Source organism: Phocoena phocoena, chromosome 13, assembly GCF_963924675.1.
Source record: "Phocoena phocoena chromosome 13, mPhoPho1.1, whole genome shotgun sequence".
Classification (NCBI taxonomy): domain Eukaryota; kingdom Metazoa; phylum Chordata; class Mammalia; order Artiodactyla; family Phocoenidae; genus Phocoena; species Phocoena phocoena.
This window is the reverse complement of record NC_089231.1, coordinates 80,583,142-80,603,744: the sequence shown is the minus strand read 5'-3', so window position 1 is coordinate 80,603,744 and position 20,603 is coordinate 80,583,142. Positions and strand designations below refer to the sequence as shown.

The 20,603-nt window shown below is 44.8% G+C and overlaps 1 protein-coding gene across 1 annotated transcript in view; it reads right to left on the bottom strand.

The window, feature by feature from the left end:
- The window catches only part of TMEM233 (transmembrane protein 233), a 42,078-nt gene extending 22,476 nt beyond the window's left edge, over positions 1 to 19,602 (bottom strand). Inside the window, exon 1 of the mRNA XM_065890562.1 lies at positions 19,398 to 19,602. Within this exon, the coding sequence (XP_065746634.1) occupies positions 19,398 to 19,583 (186 nt within the window). The 5' untranslated portion in view covers positions 19,584 to 19,602. The remainder of the gene's footprint in view (positions 1 to 19,397) is intronic.
- Between the last annotated feature and the right edge of the window lie 1,001 nt (positions 19,603 to 20,603).

The following is a 20,603-nucleotide window of genomic DNA, read 5'->3' as shown; positions in this document are numbered from 1 at the left end:
TAGGTTATTTCCTCTGCTTGGAGCTCTCTTCCCTGTCCGTCCCATGTGGCCAACGTCGGCTCATTCTTCCTGTCTCAGCTTACAGGTCAACTTCCTCAGGGCAGCCTTCTCAGGTCACCCCATCCTAAGTAGGTCCCTTGATCTAGGCTCTGACTCAGCCCTGGTCTGTTTCCTTCTGGAAAAGGACAATCAAAATGGAGTTGGTATTGCTAAGAGAGCTCTCAAGGCCACTAAGCAAGTGTGACTTATGCACATCTCAGCCTGGATGGAATCTGAACTTTGACCACTTATGTCTTTTTTTTTTAACAGTCATGCATTTTATTTAATCTTTCTACCTCCTTTGCATTTGAATTATTTCATAATATTACTTGTTTAACCATATCCAGGTCAATTATCATTCTTCTGAGAACAAAGATATAATCAACATAAACAACGCATAATTCCCTATTCTTAATGTTGTTTGCTAATATAATACCTTTTCTCAAAGAAGGTGATATTTTTTTAACATCTTTATTGGAGTATAATTGCTTTACAATGGTGTGTTAGTTTCTGCTTTACAACAAAGTGAATCAGTTATACATATACATATGTTCCCATATCTCTTCCCTCTTGCGTCTCCCTCCCTCCCACCCTCCCTAACCCACCCCTCTAGGTGGTCACAAAGCACCCAGCTGATCTCCCTGTGCTCTGCGGCTGCTTCTCACTAGCTATCAGTTTCTTTACATTTGGTCGTGTATATATGTCCATGCTACTCTCTCACTCTGTCCCAGCTTGCCCTTCCCCCTCCCTGTATCCTCAAGTCCATTCTCTAGTAGGTCTGCGTCTTTATTCCCATCTTGCTCCTAGGTTCTTCATGACCTTTTTTTTTTTTTTTAGATTCCATATATATGTGTTAGCATACGGTATTTGTTTTTCTCTTTCTAACTTACTTCACTCTGTATGACAGACTCTAGGTCCATCCACCTCACTACAAATAACTCAATTTCATTTCTTTTTATGGCTGAGTAATATTCCATTGTCTATATGTGCCACATCTTCTTTATCCATTCATCTGTTGATGGACACTTAGGTTGCTTCCATGTCCTGGCTATGGTAAACAGAGCTGCAATGAACATTGTGGTACATGACTCCTTTTGAATTATGGTTTCAAAGAAGGTGATTTTTTTTTTTTTTTTTTTTTTTTTTTTTGCGGTATGTGGGCTTCTCACTGTTGTGGCCCCTCCCGTTGCGGAGTACAGGCTCCGGATGCGCAGGCCCAGTGGCCACGGCTCATGGGCCCAGCCGCTCCGCGGCATGTGTGATCCTCCCGGACCAGGGCACGAACCCACGTCCCCTGCATCGGCAGGCGGACTCTCAATCACTGTGCCACCAGGGAAGCCCGAAGGTGATTTTTTAAAAAAAAAATTTTTTTAATTTTATTGGAGTATAGTTGATTTACAATATCGTGTTAGTTTCAGGTGTACAGCACAGTGAATCAGTTATACATATACATATATCCACTCTTCTTTAGATTCAACCACTTACGTCTTAATGTAGCGTCCAGAACATCTGCCTGCTGTTCCAGAAACTCCAGATACTTATCAGACACTTACCCTAAAATAACTCATGTCAGTGCATCCCTTCAGGACAAGCTATTTCCTTTCTTGAGTCAGAATCAATCATAATTCCTGCCAGACAGCTTTAACAGCCTTGTGGCTTTTGCCTTTATAAGCCTCTGACTCTTCCTCTTCCCTGGAACATTCTTTCAGTTTCATCTGAATCTATGTCTCCTGAACTGCAATTCCTAACATCCCAATGAACTCTTTTCTTATTTGCAGGCTTCTGCGTTTTCTTGGTCAACAGCTCTCGGTGTGACTCACGGTTATTGACTCTGTTGCTTATTGACCTGAGTGTGTGTTACTGTGAGCTCCATGAGGGCGGACACCACGTCTCTCTTTACTCACCACTCCATTTCTAGTCCCTAATGGAGGGCACTTAGGGTTCCTTTAATTCCCTTATATGAGGTCAGAAAACCAAACAAATCCACAAGCAAAGCAGACAGACACCAAAACAAAACAATCGACCAGCATAACTTTCTGACCAACCAAGACGACCTGTTATTTTGGTACTGGCAGAACAAAGGGTAAACTGAGTCACCTAACTTTCTGTGTCAGAGTTCCGAAGGGTGGGCTTCTGCCTTAGAATGGCAGACACGGGTTTGCTGTCTGAATGACCAGAAGAAAGAATTTTTGGCTCGAGGTCAAGCACTCATAAAGGAATTTTAGTTCTTTAGCCTTCACTTTATAGGACAGAGTCTCTGGCGATTTTTCACTTAAACGGAACCTACCCTCCCAACATTTGTATGTGTGTATGTGAACTGTGCTTTGCCCAATTTTATTACAGACGTTATACAACAGATATATGGATCTTTAATATGGTAGCAGCTGAACCCAAAGCAGAATAAAGCCTTGGAAGGATGGATCTGAACCTCAGTTTTCCTCACTTGCAAAATGGGGATAATAGTACCTACAACACAGGTTGGTGGTGAGACTTAACTGAGATGAGTATAAAAGGGCCCAGCATTATCTCACGTAATTCTGAAAACAATGCAAAGAGGTCTGCGTTAACATTCCCGTCGTAGAGGTGGGAAAACCTAGACCCAGAGAAATTAGGTGAAGGGGTAGAGCTGGGACCTGAACCCAGGAGTTGAGTACAGAGCCTGAACCCTCACAGTGTCTGCCTTTGAATCTACTGCCAGACTAGTGTTCACATCGCAAGGCAAAGGAGAGAAAGGCTACAGGCAAAAAAGGAAGGGTTTCGCTAAAAACTTTGCAACACGCAGACAGTTCCCTCCAACAAGGGTCACAAAGCAAGTGAAAGAAACAAGGCCCAGACCACCCACTAAAAGAGGAGAAAATATTTGCAAGTTAGATATCTGATAAGGGACTTGTATCCAGAATATAGAAAGAACTCTTACAACTTAACAATAAAAAGACAATTAAAGATGGGCAAAGAATCTGAATAAACATTTCTCCAAATAAGATATACAAACAGCCAATAAGCACATGAAAAGATGCTCAATCTCATCAATCATCAGGGAAATGCAAATCTAAACCACAACAAGATACCTACTAGGTTGGCTAGAATAACGAAGACAGGCGATGACAAGTATTACTGAGGATGTGGAGAAACTGGAAGCTTCATACATTGCTGGTGGGAATGTAAAATGGTGCAGCTGCTTTCGAAAAAAAAAAGCAACTGACAGTTCCTCAAAAAGTTAAACACAGAGTTACTCTATGACCTGACAATTCCACTCCTAGGTATATACCCAAGAAAATGGAAAGCCTATGTTCACACAAAAGTTGTACACGAATATTCATAGCAGCATTATTTATAACAGCCCCCCAAATGGAATACTCAAATGTCCTTGTTTCTTTTAAAATTTACTAGCCCAAGCCCAAACCCTGTTCAGATTCTTTACTAACTGAATACCCAAAACCTAAGTTTGTCCTGTCGCTTCTTCACAAATTTATTGTTTCTTTGTCTGAAAGGTATAAAAGCTGCCTACCTTGGCCACTTCTTTGGTCCCATTTCTAGAGAACTCTGTGTGCACAAATTAAAATTTGTTTCTTTTTCTCCTGTTAATCTGTCTTGTGTCAATTTTATTATTAGTCCAGCCACAAGAACTCAAGAGGGGTAGAGGGGGGAAATTTCCCCTCCCTGACAAAGCCAAACATGAAAGATCACATAATGTATGATTCTATTTATATGAAATATCCACAAAAACTAAATTCACAGAGACAGAAAATAGATTAGTGCCTGCCAGGATCTGGGAGGACAAGGGGATGGGGAGTGACTGCTAATGGGAATGGGATTTCTTTTAGGGGTGGTAAAAATTTATTGGAATTAAATAGTGGTGATGATTGCACAACCTCGTGAATATACTGATACCAAAACCCACTACGTTGTACACACTGCTTTGTTTTTAAGGAAACAAGACCAAGTGACAGAGCTTTTGCACACTGAGGGCTCCAGTGGGTCAATGATGGAGCCCAAAGAAACTGGCAGGATCTGGCAAGAGATGGCGGCAGGGCTTAGAATCAGCATGGGGGGCCTGGCAGTTACCCCAGAGCCCACCGGAAGCAGCAGCCAGGCCTGCACGTGTTAATGGCTTTGTGTGAGCATGTGAGAAACATCTCCCAGAGATATGGAAAGAAATTCTGTGGGGAGTTGATTTAGCAGGGAGGGATAAAAACCAGTGAATCCTGGGCTATTGTGTATAAATGTAAGCCCCATTTAAATGCACAGGTCATTAATGCCCAGGGAAACTGGGATCCAGACAAAAACAGATCCTGCTTCAGGGACCACATTAACTTTCAGTAATTGTTCTAATTTGGAATGACGGTCAAAGTAAGAGTAAACCAAGAATTGATGCTAAATCTGGGAGCAGGCTGGCTTGAGACCAAAGCAAAGTAATGGTCTGTTAAGAGCTCTTGTGTGACATCCCACTGGATAACAGAGCCCTACCTTTCTATTTATTTATTTATTTTTTGCAGTATGCAGGCCTCTCACTGTTGTGGCCTCTCCCGTTTCGGAGCACAGGCTCCAGACGGGCAGGCTCAGCGGCCATGGCTCACGGGCCCAGCCGCTCCGCGGCATGTGGGATCTTCCCGGACCGGGGCACGAACCCGTGTCCCCTGCATCGGCAGGCGGACTCTCAACCACTGCGCCACCAGGGAAGCCCCCTACCTTTCTATTTTGTGGCCTATTCTGGGATTCCTTCCTGGGGGAGTTAAATCCATTTTAAGTGGATGACATAGATGTCACAGCATATGTCCCTGGAACACGCAAAGCTTATTCCACCCCAGGGCCTTTGCACCTCCTGGCTCTGTCCAGGTCTTTCCATGGCTGGCTAGTTCTTATCCTTTAGTCTTTGCCCATTACCCTTTCTAAAGTAGGTTTTCTTCACCACCTGCCTTCACTAATCCTTCTCTCATACTTCCCTGTTTATTCTCTTCACAGCGCTTATCACTCTGAAACGATCTCGTTTATGTGCTAACTTGTGTATGGCCTGTCTTCCCCGACTCGTATGTAAGTTGCCAAAGAGCTGAGACTTTGACTGTCCCATTCGACAAGCAGGGGAAGGCTGTGGTTGTCCTGTGCTGCCCATGGAGGATTGGGTAATTCTGCCCAATTTGGGGGCAGAGTAGATCCCTTTGGTTGTGAGTCTGAAGCCATATGCTCCAAACACCTCCTCTGTTTTATTTCCTGTGTTTTATTTCTTAAGTGATTCAGAATTCTTGAGGGGGAGCAGTGTTTAATTTGCTGACCTAATATGTAGACTGCTTTTAGTCACGAGAACCTGTTAGCTCACAGATGTCCAGAGTGTCAGCTGTATTTATCTACCTGGTCGCCACAGTGTCTGGCACATAGTAAGTGTACAAAAACTGTTGAATGAATGAATGAATGTGCGAGAATCCCTGTTCCCTGCTTTCTACCCTTGAGAAATGTCAGCTGAAAATTTCCCAGGTCCTGTGCCACCTTCTCTAAGGGAACTGAGCACACTCAAGTGATGCTTCTTTGTGTTGACTTAAATCTCTCCTCCCTCGTCTGAATTCCTCCTTCCAGCTTTTCTCTTTGAACTTCAGAGCTAACTGCCACGCAATCGGCTTCCTACCATGGTGGCAGGGGCGAGGAACAGCCATAAATGGAAGAGAAGCCTGGCGACCCAGGCTTTCTCTGTCTTTGGCAATGCAGATGTCTGTTTGCCACATCCCGCCTCCTCTGTTTTCCTTCTCATTGATAATGGGTCTTGGACTTTGCCACTATCAAGCACAGATGTGGAAGAGATTTTTGGGGGGGGGTTCATGGGATGTCTGAAGTGATGGAGACATCCTCTCTGGTGTCTGCCATTTCCTTCTGTTGGTAGGTCCTTACTGAGGAGATAGTGTGGCTCAAGGGAAAATATTATGAACCACGTGTCCTTCAAAAGCACGAAGAACTCATCTCAGGAGCATCAGGGGCCTTCTAAGCGGGTGAGAGACAGAACAAACAAATGGGCTTAACTATGGAAAGCAGTATGGAGGTTCTTGAAAAACATTAAAAATAGAACTACCACATGATATAGCAATTCCACCCGTGTGTATATATTCAAAGGAAATGAAAACAGGATCTTGAAGAGATATCTGCACTCCCATGTTTATTGCAGCATTATTTGCAAAAGCCAAGATATGGAAGCAACCTAAGCGACCATCAATAGGTGAGTGGATAAAGATGTGGTATATATACACACATACAATGGAATACTATACAGCCATGAGAAAGAAGGAAATCCTGCCATTTGCAACAACATACATGGACCTGGAGGACATTAGGCTAAGTGAGATAAGTCAGACAGAGAAAGACAAATACTGTATGATATCCCTTATATGTGGAACCTAAAAAAGCCAAAGTCACAAAAACAGAGAGTAGAGCAGTGGTTACTAGGGGCTGGAAGCTGGGGACCTGGGGAGATAGATGTTAAGTGTACAGATTTGCAACTAGTAGGTAAATAAGTCCTGGGGATCTAATCACAGTATTGTGATTATAGACAATACTGTATTATAAACATCAAACTTCTAAATATCAAAGAGACTAGGTCTTAATTATTCCCACCATGAAAAAAGAAAAGGTAATGATGTGACATAATATAGGTGTTAGCTAATGCTATGATGGCAATCGCATTGAATACATAAATGTATCATACCAAAATGTTATACATGTCAAACTTACACAAAATTACATGCCAATTATATCTCAATTAAATTATTAGTGGAGGTGAGCTTCTGCTTAGGTAAAACCCCAGTAAAATCAGACCCAAAACAACAAAACTGCTATTTTCTAACCATTTCCTTTGGGCAGAAACTGTGCTAAGCTGTGCTTTCTCTATCCTTAGAGATTTTCAAGACTAGAACAAAACATCAGAATAAAATAGCATTTGTCTTGACTGAGCTACAGAGCTGACCATTTCAGCTTCATAAGAACGTATGGGGCTTCCCTGGTGGCGCAGTGGTTGAGAATCTGCCTGCCGATGCAGGGGACACGGGTTCGAGCCCTGGTCTGGGAAGATCCCACATGCCGCGGAGCAACTAGGCCCGTGAGCCACAACTACTGAGCCTGCACGTCTAGAGCCTGTGCTCTGCAACAAGAGAGGCCGCGATAGTGAGAGGCCCGCGCTCCGCGATGAAGAGTGGTCCCCGCTTGCCGCAACTGGAGAAAGCCCTCGCACAGGAACGAAGACCCAGCACGGCCAAAAATAAATAAATTAACAAACCAATGAACCGACATTAAAAAAAAAGAACGTATGAAGTAGAAGTAGCACCACCCTTCAAGGTGGAGAAGGATTCACTTATCTACCACTACCCCTTCTTCCTTCTTGCTGAAGATTTTTATTGTCTTTAGAAAAATCCTATTTCTGACTAGAAATGAAGTCTAAACATTTATTATAGAAAAATTGGAAAATAGTAAAAACTTATTATAGTAAAATCTGAAGTTATAATAGCCAAGGTTTACCAAGTACTTTGCATATAATATCCTATTGCATTCACAGGGCAACCCCTTGGAGGTAGGTGATATATATTTTTTTAAATAAATAAATTTATTTATTTTTGGCTGCATTGGGTCTTCGCTGCTGCATGCGGGCTTTCTCTAGTTGCAGCGAGCAGGGGCTACTCTTCATTGCGGTGCACAGGCTTCTCATTGCGGTGGCTTCCCTTGTTGCGGCGCACAGGCTCTAGGCGTGCAGGCTTCAGTAGTTGTGGCACGCGGGCTCAGTAGTTGTGGCTCACGGGCTCTAGAGAGCAGGCTCAGTAGTTGTGGCACACAGGCTTAGTTGCTCCGCGGCATGTGGAATCTTCCTGGACCAGGGCTCGAACCCATGTCCCCTGCATTGGCAGGAGGATTCTTAACCACCGCACCACCAGGGGAGTCTGGAGGTAGGTGATATTGTTTCCAATTTACAGATGAGGAAACTGAGGCTCGGAGGTTAATTAGCTTCATCAATGTCACATGACAGCAAGCAGGGAGCCAGGAATCAAACCCTGGTGGACCTGATAATAGCATTTGTGCCCTTAACCTTTACAGTTATAACACTGTCCATACTCCTGCCACTTAGAATCATTGTAGACATTTTGGAATGCTTTCCAGACTTTTCCCCCCACGCGTGTTCATGTGTGTGTGTGTGCATATAGGTGTGTGGATACTTTTAATTGACAGAATGTGTAAGAACGTGTGATCTTACTGCATATACAACTTTATATTGTCTTTTTTCCCCTACTTGATCTTTTACTTTAAACATTCCCCTGCATCATAAAAATTCCTCAAAAGCATGATTCTAACAGTTATAAAATATTCTATGTTCTAAATGTATGTATTATAATTTAGTCAATCTCTTCTGTTGGAATCAATCTTTATCTCCATCTTTAATCTTTCACATTTAAACCACAACAATGACAAACATCAATTAAGCAGTTACTCTGAGCCAGGCACCATGATTCATGTATATTAACTCACTTCATAATTCATTTCATACCTAATGCTGGGATGAACATCTAATATGTAATGTTATGCCTCTCCACTTAGTTAATTTTTAAAAAATTTTTAATCTCTTGGTGAAGCTTTCTTTGTATAGATCTTGCTTGTTTCCTAGGTTTATTTCTGGTATTTAAATTTTTTATTTGCTATTGTGACTTTGCCAGTATTTTGATCTATTGAGTTGCCAATACTGAAATCCTAATTTTAGAACATGTTCCCTTTGCTTCAAAACACCTATTCTCTCTTTCAAAACCATGCTCATCTTTATCATCCCTTTATCTCTAGTAGATATTTGCCTAATGGGAAATAAGTAAGGTTTTCTCTCTTTCTGTGTGTGTGTCTCTCTCTCTGCCTCTGTTTCTCTATCTCTCTCTCTCACACACACACACACACACACTCACTCACACACCTGTGCAAACTTACATCCATGTCTGAACATAGTCAGAGATACTTCTGTCTAGGTGTAAGAACTCTCTTTATGTAGATCAATATTGTCTTAGATCCCAAACTCCCAGAGAGCAGGTTCCATCAAAATAGCCTGATGGATGTGGGTACTCGGTAAATATTTTTAGTAATAATGTCTGAGTTTTCAGAGGACTCTGGGGTTTCTTGTTTAGATTTTGCTTGCTCCTAAGTTTCTTTGCCTAAAGGTAGTGCTGGGAATTCAGAGACTAAGCTTTTAGATCATAAGGCACATTTCCTTGTCATCACCATTCATCTATTCATGCTAATCTGTCTCCTTCTTGGGCTTCTGGGCTGTTTCTCTCTATAAATATCTTCAAGGACAAGTGAGAATTGTCCTTTTGCCTGTCTATCACTAAAATAAAAAAAACTAGAGAGAAATTCTGCCAGGCTTGATGGAGAGTATTACATGAATGTTTCTTATATCAATGGAGCAAGGCTATTAAAAGAAAAAGCTCTCCAAACATCAAAGCTGTGTTCCTATCCAAGGGCAAGCATGGTCATCTGATTATAATGCTTCAAGAGGCCAGACTGTAAACTTCATGGGGGTGAGGACTGTCATGTTTGATTTTGTCCACTAGGGTCGCCTTTCAGAGCTTTGCTTCCTCATGGATAACCGGGGAGAACCGCTTTCGTCTGTGTCTCGCTGGAATTTTGTGACGAACAAGTGGAATTGTGTCCGTGTGAAAATGCTTTGAGAAGTAAACACATATGGACAAATGTAATTACTAATAATAACAGCAATAGCGCACTATCAAAATTATCCAGAACAAAGAACAAATGAAGTCATCAGAAGAGGCAGTTAAATATAGGAGGTGTCATTTAGTTTGGGGAATAGAAAGCAGGAGGTAAAGGGTAAAGGAAACAGAAAGACAAATTTCTGAATTCCACCTGTAGAAAAGAAGCTAATGAGGGAGGAGGAACATCAGCAGAAGTCTGGCTGGGGGACACATTACAAATATCTGCGTTGGGACTTCCCTGGTGGACCAGTGGTTAAGACAATGCACTTCCAATGCAGAGGGTGCAGGTTCGATCCCTGCTCAGGGAACTAAGATCCCACATGCCACGTAGTGTGGCTATATATATATATATATATATATATCTATATATATATATATATCTGTGCTGGGCTCAGTATCAAAAAAAACCAAACAAGCCAGTCAAAAAATGGGCAGAAGACCTAAATAGACATTTCTCCAAAGAAGACATACAGATGGCCAACAGGCACATGAAAAGATGCTCAACGCTGCTAATTATTAGAGAAATGCAATTCAAAACTACAATGAGTTATCACCTCTCACCAGTTAGAAGGGCCATCATCAAAAAGTCTACAAACAATAAATGCTGGAGAGGGTGTGGAGAAAATGGAACCCTCCTACACTCTTGCTGGGGAATGTAGATGGGTGCAGCCATCATGGAGAACAGTATGGAGGTTCCTTAAGAAACAAAAAATAGAGCTACCATATGATCCAGCAATCCCACTCCTGGGCATATAACCAGAAAAGGTGAAAACTCTAATTCAAAAAGACCTATGCACCCCAATGTTCATAGCAGCACTATTTACAATAGCCAAGACATGGAAATAACCTAAATGTCCATCGACAGATCAATGGATAAAGAAGATGTGGTGTCTGTGTGTGTGTGTGTGTGTGTGTGTGTGTGTGTGTGTGTGTCTGTAGTAGAATATTACTGAGCCATAGAAAAGAATGAAATAATGCCATTTGCAGCAACTTGGATGGACCTAGAGATTATCATACTAAGTGAAGTCAGACAGAGAAAGACAAATATCATATATCACTTATGTGTAGAATTTTTTAAAAATGATACAAATGAACTCATTCACAAAATGGAAATAGACTCACAGACATAGAAAACAAACTTACGGTTACCAAAGGGGAAAAAGAGGGGGAAGGGAGAAATTGGGAATTTGGATTTAACAGATACACACTACTATATATAAAATACATAAACAAGAACCTATTGTATAGTACAGGGAACATTCAATGCCTTGTAATAAACTATAATGGAAAAGAATCTGAAAAAGAATATACATATAAAGCTGAATCACTTTGCTGTACACCTGAAACACTGTGAATCAACTATACTTCAATAAAAAAATAAAAGCACAACATCTGAGCAGGAAAATAAAAAACTGTGTTGGAAGAGAGGTAGAGAGGTGGGTCTTTAGGCAAGAATGTTAGGGATGAAACACCCTGCATTATTACTCTAATAGCAACAACAGATCAACTCATTAAAAGTGAGAACCAATGTATCATTAAGAACAGTATTTCCCAAAGTGTGTTCTGTGGCATATTAGCCTGAGGATCAAAAGATGCTAGGCCACATGCTTAGTAAATGTCCCATGCTATACTGTTCCATCCAAGAGCCACAGGAAACAGCGGTCGGCCAAAAGCTTCACAAGACCTCCAAGGAAAGCAAACAGTTCACTTTTGCTTAACTTAGCATTTGACTTCTCAAATTTCCCCCATATTCCCTACCCCTTTTTTTATTGATAAAACTTGTTTATATCAGGCAGAACCAGTTGTTTGAGAAGCATGGTTTTGGAAAATATGGTTTAATTCCTGAACTTGCAGAACTGGAGATTTCAGATATCTTCAGGCTCCTGCTCTGAAGGCATCGTACTTCTGGACGAGCAGCTTTGAACTGAAGAGTGCTAGTTGAGAACAGAAATCAATTTCCAAAGGTGGACCCACTGGCCTGCAGTGTGTGGGGTGCTGGTGAGCTCCAGATGAGCCAGGAAAGCTATCCTTGGGAACCAAGCCTTGGCTAACTTCTCAGCAATGCTTGCCATTAGCCTGGGTCTCCTGGATATTTTCCAAAAAAGTTTTGGCAGAAACACAGAACAGAGAGGGGAAGGGAGTGTAATCCTCAGAGATAAAGGTAGGAACAAATTTCGGCCTCTGGAGCCATTCATTCATCCATCCACCCGTTCATTCATCAAGCATACATTACTTATCAACACTGTGCTAAGTTCCTGGGGCTAACAGTGCAGCCACAAGGGGTGCAGAGAAGGAAATGTACTCCGAGAGAAATCTGTTCAGAGTATAGTGAGTACAACCTAGGGTGAGGGCAACAGGGCAATCAAGAAGGGCTTCACGAAGGAGGTGACTTTCCAGCTGAGCTTTGAAAGAGGAGTGAAATCTGCATTTTAACAAGAGCTTCAAGTGGCTATATTTTGAGGAGCGCTGTTCTAGGAAATGAGCCCTCCTACCTGGCCTTCTCTTGAGGACTAGTTGAAGGTGTCCTTCAAAGTCAGCGTTAAAATTCATTACAAGTCATGGATAAAGAAGGTGTGGTAGATATATACAATGGAATATTACTCAGCCATTAAAAAGAAAGAAATAATGCCATTTGCAGCAACATGGGTGGACCGATTGTCATACTGAGTGAAGCAAGTCAGAGAAAGAGAAATATCGTATGATGCCTCTTATATGCAGAATCTAAAAAGAAATAGTACAAATGAACCTATTTACAAAACAGAAACAGACACACAGACTTAGAGAACGATTTATGAGAACAGACTTATGGTTTCCAGAGGGGAAGGATGCGGGGAAGGGATAGTCAGGGAGTTTGGGATTGACATGTACATACTGCTGTATTTAAAATGGATAAGCAACAAGGACCTACTGTACAGCACAGGGAGCTCTGCTCAATGTTATGTGGCAGCCTGGACGGGAGGGGAGTTTGGGGGAGAACGGATACATGCATACGTATGGCTGAGTCCCTTTGCTGTGCACCTGAAACTATCACAACATTGTTAATTGGCTATACTCTAATATAAAATAAAAACTTTAAAAAATTTATTACAAGTCAGACATAGTTTGCTTATTAACGAATGACAAACTGCACCTCAACCATGGCCTGTTTTGCCAACTCATCTAATAGCTGCTGTTTTGTTATCTGGGCAATGTTTAACAACTTTGGGAGGGACTTTCTTTTTTCCTTAACAGCAACAAAAAAACTTTTATTATGTAAACTTTCAAACATATTAAAAAATTAACAGAATAATGTAACAAAACTCCATGTTCCCATAACCCAGCTTCAACAACTATCCATTAGTGGCCAATCTTGTTTTATCTATATCTCCCATATTATAACAAAGCCATTATAAAATTTTATCAGTAAATTAAAATGTTTTCTTTCCTTTTCTTTTTTTTTTTGCGGTACGCGGGCCTCTCACTTTTGTGGCCTCTCCCGTTGCGGAGCACAGGCTCTGGACGCGCAGGCTCAGCGGCCACGGCTCATGGACCCAGCCGCTCTGTGGCATGTGGAATCCTCCCGGACCGGGGCATGAACCCGTGTCCCCTGCATCAGCAGGCAGACTCTCAACCACTGTACCACCAGGGAAGCCCTAAAATGTTTTCTTTTACAGGAACACACAGATTATCATGTTATACCTCTAATAATCTAGGACTTATTAGATTGAAAGGACCTACTGAAAGGATCCTAACAGCAGTTTAAACTCTATATTCCCAAATACCAAGTGTCAGTGGCCACCCTCTGCCACATATTGGGGAAACTTATGAAAGTAGCCATCCAGGCAAGGGGCTGCTTGGGTGAGGCGCATATCTAAAATTTATGGGTATTGGGGCTTCCCTGGTGGTGCAGTGGCTAAGAATCCACCTGCCAATGGAGGGGACACAGGTTCGAGCTCTGGTCCTGGAAGATCCCACATGCCTCGGAGCAACTAAGCCCGTGTACCACAACTACTGAAGCCTACGCGCCTACAGCCTGTGCTCTGCAACAAGAGAAGCCACTGCAGTGAGAAACCTGTACACTGCAGTGAAGAGTAGCCCCTGCTCGCTGCAACTAGAGAAAGCCCGCACACAGCAACGAAGACCCAACGCAGCCAAAAATAAATAAATAAAATAAATAAATTTATTAAAAAATAAAAATCTATGGGTATTTATAATAGCGCTTTCCAACAAAGCTGACACAATTCAGGCAAGGTCTCTGTCATCTGAAACGATCTTAACACTCTTAAGAGCTTCAAGCACAGGAATTCATAAGAAATAAGTCATAGGTGTCCATAATATTAATAACCTATTTCTCAGATGACAATGATGTGGAAAGAGCCACAGAAGGAAGAGAGAAATCACACTGAGAGACCCAACGAGCTACAATATTTAGAGCTTCAACTTGTAAGCAATGTAAGCCTCCTGGGTCAGCTACCTCGACCAAGATCTGTTATTTCCAAGTTCTGCCTTGGTCACTGAAAACAACAACAAAACCCAAAACAAACAAACAAAAAACCATCAAACCCCACAAAAAACGTACACAAAAAACAACTCCCTTCTAAACCCACTGAAGTCCAGTTGGAACACAGCGTTGATGGAAGAGCCCTGGTAGAGCCTGGGTCAGATAGAAAGAACGCCCAGTTTGGTTTGTCTTTCATCCTGTGGACATTTACTTTCTTTCTGACCACAGACCTTGTCTTCTAGAGCAGGTGTGGTCAGGCTCTGGGCAGGACTGTGGCTTACTGTGCCAGCCCATGTCCAGATAATGGATTTTGACAATGGCTTCAGATCAATCATCCATTATCAACTGCACCTTCTGCTGGTTTATGAGACCTGTTGCCTTGTTTTGAAGATTTCTCTTTGCCTTTTGTTTTCTGTGCTGGAGCCATTTTCTGGATCCTGTGTCTTTCTCTTTCCTGATTTACTTCCTTGTATTCAGGGAGCACATCCTCCCATAGCTTTCTGAGAAAAGGTATATGTCAGATGTTTTTTTTGAGATCTTGAATGTCTGAAATTAATATTTACCTTCAGACCACAGCAGTTATTTCTTCCAGTGACACATTTACTGGTCACTGTTTTTATTTTTTATCAAATTTTGCTAGTCTCAATAAAAACAGAAAAACTGCTACTGGAAAAGGTAATGGCTTGTATCCCTAACATATATGCATCATCATCCTTATTGAGTTCATCATCATCATCATCAATACTTATGAGTTCTAGCTGTGTTTTAGGTAATGCCATGAAACCATTTAACTTTTATCGTTTAATCTCCACAACAGCCCCTGAGTTGGTACTGTCACAACCCTTAGTTTACAGGGTTGAAAAATCAAGCCTCAGAAAGATTGAGACAGCTGCATGAAATCACAAATGTAGCAAAAAGCACAAAAGATGTGAACCTCGCTGGTTGGTGTCTAGACAGATGCTGTTGGTGTGAGGGAGAAGTTCTGTTGAAAGAAGGCTTATAATTCACCTAATTAAAACTCATTGGCTATTTTGTATCTGTACTCAGAGTGACCGAATTGGTTCAACTATGCAAAAGACTGTATCATAACATCATAAAAAATGGAGGCTCGGCATGGACTCACTTCCAGTCTCTTGAGCCAGGCAGCAAATTCCAGCTACAAAACCAACAGGCTAAATTTGCCAACACTCCTGCAACTTGCCTGGAACCTTTTTTCTTCCAGAGGGCAGAGACCTTGTTGATCTTATTTACCACTTGACAGAGGTAAAGGAGTATACCAATGCCTAGAATAGAGCCTGGCATATAATAGGTGCTCAATAAATATTTGTAGGATGAGCAAACATTCTTTCTCCAGGGTAAAAGCCACGTGGATAGTCTCCAGCATTCTATCTTTCAGATGGAATAAACAGAGATAGCCAGGGATGAGCGGGACCACAATGCATGAGGCCTGAAAACCACCCTGGGCTTTACTTTCCAAGCCATGTGCTGCATCTGTATGGAGGAAGGGTGCCATTTTCAAATTCACATGTGCAATATGGGCTAGCAATGGCCCAGTCTGGGGGAGGTTCTTGAGATATGTGTCCCTGAAATTGAGTACACTTAAGTGCACTGCAACAAATAGACTTTCAGTACTTGGGGGAAGCAAAGACTTTCGTGTCCCTGCCTCTGACAATGCTTGACCCACCAGTGTTTCAATACAACAAACCATATTGTACTGATTCTCATCGGTGGTGCACTGCCTCACAACCAGGACTCTATTAGCTCTGCACGGATGGTTAAAAGATCACAGATGCCCACAGCTTGAAGAACACTCTTCTCAAATGTATGTTTTTCAAAGTAGTCTTATTATCCCCTAGCACCTACTTCAGCTCTGTGATTTTACAGAAGACTTCTCAGGCTTGGTTTAATAAATAAAGATATTGATTGTTTTGAGACTGCTGGCTCTTTTTACAGTTCTGGGAACTAGTTACATTGAGCCTTGTCAATATGCATCATCTCCCAGTGTTTACTGATTGGGGTGCTATTGAGTTTGGGGTAGGTCAGTTCTTCATTCGGGTGACAGCCTCCAGCACTGTAGGATATTAATACTCTTAGCCCCTCCCCAAATGCCAGTAGTGCCCCAAATCACTGAGAGATACACAAATACTCCCCAATATGTCCAAGTGCTTCCATGGGGAATAGCACCACTATTTAGTGCCTCAATTTATCACAAATTACAGATGAGTAAGATCTGAAAATAGCCAGCATTGAACATCACAAGACTCCCTAGGGAAAGAACACACCTGGCATTTGGTGGGCCACCTTCCTCTTACACACCCTTCCACTTCCTCTTCATCCTCTGGAGTCTTTATTATGAAACCTGTCAAATCCGGATGTGCACTGTTTCAAAGGGAAGAAGCTTCCAGTACCTTAGAGGGAGTGCAATGAGGAGGGTGTAGGAAGCTCTTTTTAGAATTTGGATTTCATTAATTTGATGTTCTGTTTGTTTTCACACATGGCATACGATGTTTCCAGGTTCCAAATCTATCCATCTGTCTGACAATTATTGCCCGTACCTAGCACAAAGCTGGTAGCTTGACACACTTTTCTTCTGTTTTATCCTTACAACAGTTTTGCCTCCACTTAAAACACCTTTTACATTCTCATTTTCTAGGTGAAGAAACCAAGGCTTTGAAAGGGTATGGAAGAAACCAAGGTTTTGAAAGGGCATGGAACTTGGCCATAGTCAACTTTCTGACTCCAGTGTCTACTTTCTGACAACAGAATGGACTCTTGCTGTAAATCTAGTGAAAAAGTCTTGGTGGAGGGAATGGGGATGAGGGGACCAGAAAAAGCTTTCTATTCGAAACACATACAAGTCTTATCCCCCAGGACACACCAAGTAGCATCGCTAGCGTCCAACCTGTCACCACCCGCTGGAGTTTTAGCTCATCTCAGATGAATGTGGGGTGCGGGGAGCCTTTGCAGGCAGTTGGGAAAGGGGTAAATCGGCTGTCGATTCATTAATAAACCAGGACACAGTGTGGACACCAATACCAGCCAGAGAGTCTGCTGCTGCCTGGAGAGCGTGGCTGCTGCATCCTCCCCCTGCTTTGCTGCCAAAAAACACAAAAAACAAAAAGAACCCAAGACCGGATATCCTGGGAGAGGAAAGGAGGAAACTGGCTGGTTGGTCCAAAGGAACCTGATACGGTGGTTCCGGGGCTCCAGTACAGGATAGAGCAGCAGGAGTAAAACAGACATTGTGACCCATTAACACCATTCATTCATTCAGGCATTCATTCAGGCGTTCATTTTGTAATATTTATTGGGCATCTACCACCTGTCAGATTCTCTTCTAGGTAAAGGTACAGCAACAAAAAACAAGCAACAAGCAAATATCCCGGCCCTCAGAGAGCTTATATTCTAACGAGGGGACACACACAGTAAGCATGTTAATAAGTGAAATAATATATCAGACGCAGACGAGTGCTTTGGGCAAAAGCTATCGGGGAAGGGAGAATAGAGCTTGTGGGGGTTTGATTTTAAACAGCGATCAGAGAAGCCCTCAGCAAGCGACAAGTCAGTAAAGCTCTGATACCTCCACCATGCTGGGCACTGTGCCAAGCGGGTCACACTTCATCTCATTAATACAACAACCCTAAGACATATGGCTTTGATCATTCTCATTTTACAGACAAAGAGACTGACGTTAAGAGAGATGCATACAGCTAGCTAGTACATGGTGGCACTGGGATTTGAACCCAGGTAGTCAGAACTTCAGCGGCTGAACGCTTGAATGTTGGTGCAGATAGCGTACAAACGGGGTCTGAGAAAGGGCAAGCTGCGCGTGCAAATGAGGTCTTCGCGTGTACCCACGAAGCGAATACGGAACCACCCACGGGCAAGCGAGGGCGGGCTTGAAGGGGGGAGGGGGGCGGCGGCTCTTGATCTTTACTGAGCTGAATCCGGACTCTCCCGGGTCTGTGGCTGGAGAGTTCGGTCAGGAGAGGTGGGGAGGGAGCTCACTGCAAGGGCTGTCCCGGGACAGTGCCCGACCAGCTGCTCCAGTCAATAAGGTTAGGACCTCGCGGGCGCTCCTTGCCCTCCCGGTGGGGTTCGCACGGAGCTCCTACCTGGGCGGAAGAGGGCGGTGGAGGCGAGCTTCGGAAGGGGGGACTGGAACGCTCAGAGAGAGGCACGCAGCTCGGGAGGCCAGCGCAAAGGGCGCGCGGAGCTGCACGGGGCGCGGGAGTCCCCAGTGGGTTCCCGGGAGCTCCCAGGCCGTAAGACCCAGCGGTGGAGGGGCGCCTGGGAGCCCCTGGGGGACACCAAGAGAGGCGGGCATAGGGCCCCACGCAGGAAGTGAGAGAGGGACTACGACATGCTGGGGCAGAAAGAGTAAAAGGTGAGCTCGCACACTGCTGGTGAGAGGGGCACAGGGGTAGCCCAAGAAAGGCCTGGAGAGCGGGGCTCACTGGAAAGCGGGGTCAAAGGGTGCCGAAGAGAGCCAGGCAGAGGGAACTGGCGTAGGAAGAAGTGCGAAGGGACGGGAGCCGCAGAGAGGGCGTGCTGAGGTGTGGGACCAGGGGCCTAGAGGACATCGGGGATCGCCTGGGGACCCTCAGAGAGTGGCGGAGGCGGCGCTCCGGGCGCGGCAAAGAAAGGACTCCGTGCTAAAAGACAGAGACAGTGCCGCGCCTGGAGAGGCCGAGCCCCGGCGGGGCGAAGAGCGGCGCAGAGCCTGCGCGCTCAGGGGACGGGGCGTGCTGCTGCCTGTGAGGGTGGCGCGCTGTGAGGCTCCAGGAAAACGGGTTGAGAAGAATCGGATGGGCGCCCAGGAATGTCGGAGGAGGCCGGGAGAGAAGCGGGAATGTCCGGGGAAGAACATGCACCATGGGCGCTGCTGGAAGAAGTGGAAAGCGGGCCTGGGGGAGGCTTGGGCCGGGCTCTGAGAGCCACAGGGAGCGCAGTGGCGGCGCTGATGGCTGGGGGGAGAGTGCGGAGAGCCCGAGAAAGGTGAGCAGGGGCTGCGGAGGACAGAACACCCCCGGTGCACGCGGGGCCGTGAGGAAGGGAGCGGCCGAGGGCGGAGAGTGCGAAGAGTCCCCAGGAGGGTCCCCCAGCAGGGTCTCTACACGCCCAGGTCTCTCCTCCCTGGCTGCTGCGGGCCCTCGTTCACTCACCATGATGGAGAAGACTAAAGCCACGATGTTGATGGGGTATGCGGGGCAAAAACAAGAGACGATGGCGAGCCACAGGTAGTTCTTGGGCATGGGCACGTCCTCCTCGGCCTTGTCATTCTCAGTGTTGGCCTCGGGGCTGCTGTCCAAAGCCCTCTTGAAGTCCGAGCTGGGAGCGGACTGAGACATGGGCGAGGCGCAAGGTGCAGGGAGGCGGTCGGCGCGGTCTGGGGCTCTGGCCGCGGGCTCCCGGCGAGTCGCTGAAAAGCCAGCGGCGCGGGGCTCCAGGGAGACGTAACCTCACCCCTCCGGCGCCCTTCACTTGCACCCGCCTGGCCTCAGGGACCCAGGCCAAGAGCCTCCGCAGGAGAGGGAGGGAGGGAGGGAGCGAGGGCGTGGGGGAGGAGACAGGGAGCCCGCCAGCCTGAGAAACAGGGGGAAGGCACTCCTTGACGACACACCCGGGGCCCAACAGGCAGACACCCAGACTCACACCTAAGAGTCCGGAGTAAAAGGAGGCTCAGGGAAGGGAAAGCAAAGACTCTACGTTGTAGACTGGCTGACCTACAGGCTGAAGATGACCAGCTCATCTTTTTAAGCAGCTGAATTTGAATACATTCAGCGTCACAGCAGGCGACACAGCTCTATCCGGTTGGCCATCCAACCCTACCGAGGTGCCCAAAGACTTATTACTTCCTCTTGACTTTAAGGATTAGCTTCCCCTGCCCCATCCTCCTTCTTCTAAGACTTTGAACATTGAGCCCCACTGATTTCCTCAACAGGTGGGCAGGGAACAGGGTGCTCAGTTTGGGGCCGAACCCTTCACACACTGCACAGGGGGCCTCTGGAGACTGGAGTGGAGTGTAGACAGGCAGTGGGCACCACCCGGTCAGGGCCTGCCCCGGTGCCCTCCACTTTCTCCCAAGTGTGGAAACAAGGAGTCCTTCTCCGCTCCACTTTCCCACCTACAGGAAAGAGAGAAGCAGGTAGATCTAACTAGTGTAGACAGCCCAGGTGGTTACTGGGATGGAAAGGAGAGAGAGGGATCCACTTTGGGAACCGGGGTGAGGATAGCAATCGTACCAGTATCTGGGCAATTTATGAAAGATGGTACGGACCAGAACGGGGGCTCCGAACCCAGATAGAGCTGGGAAGTCATCACATCTGAGTTGAATGACCTCAGGAAAATTCCCTCACCTGAGCTCTGAG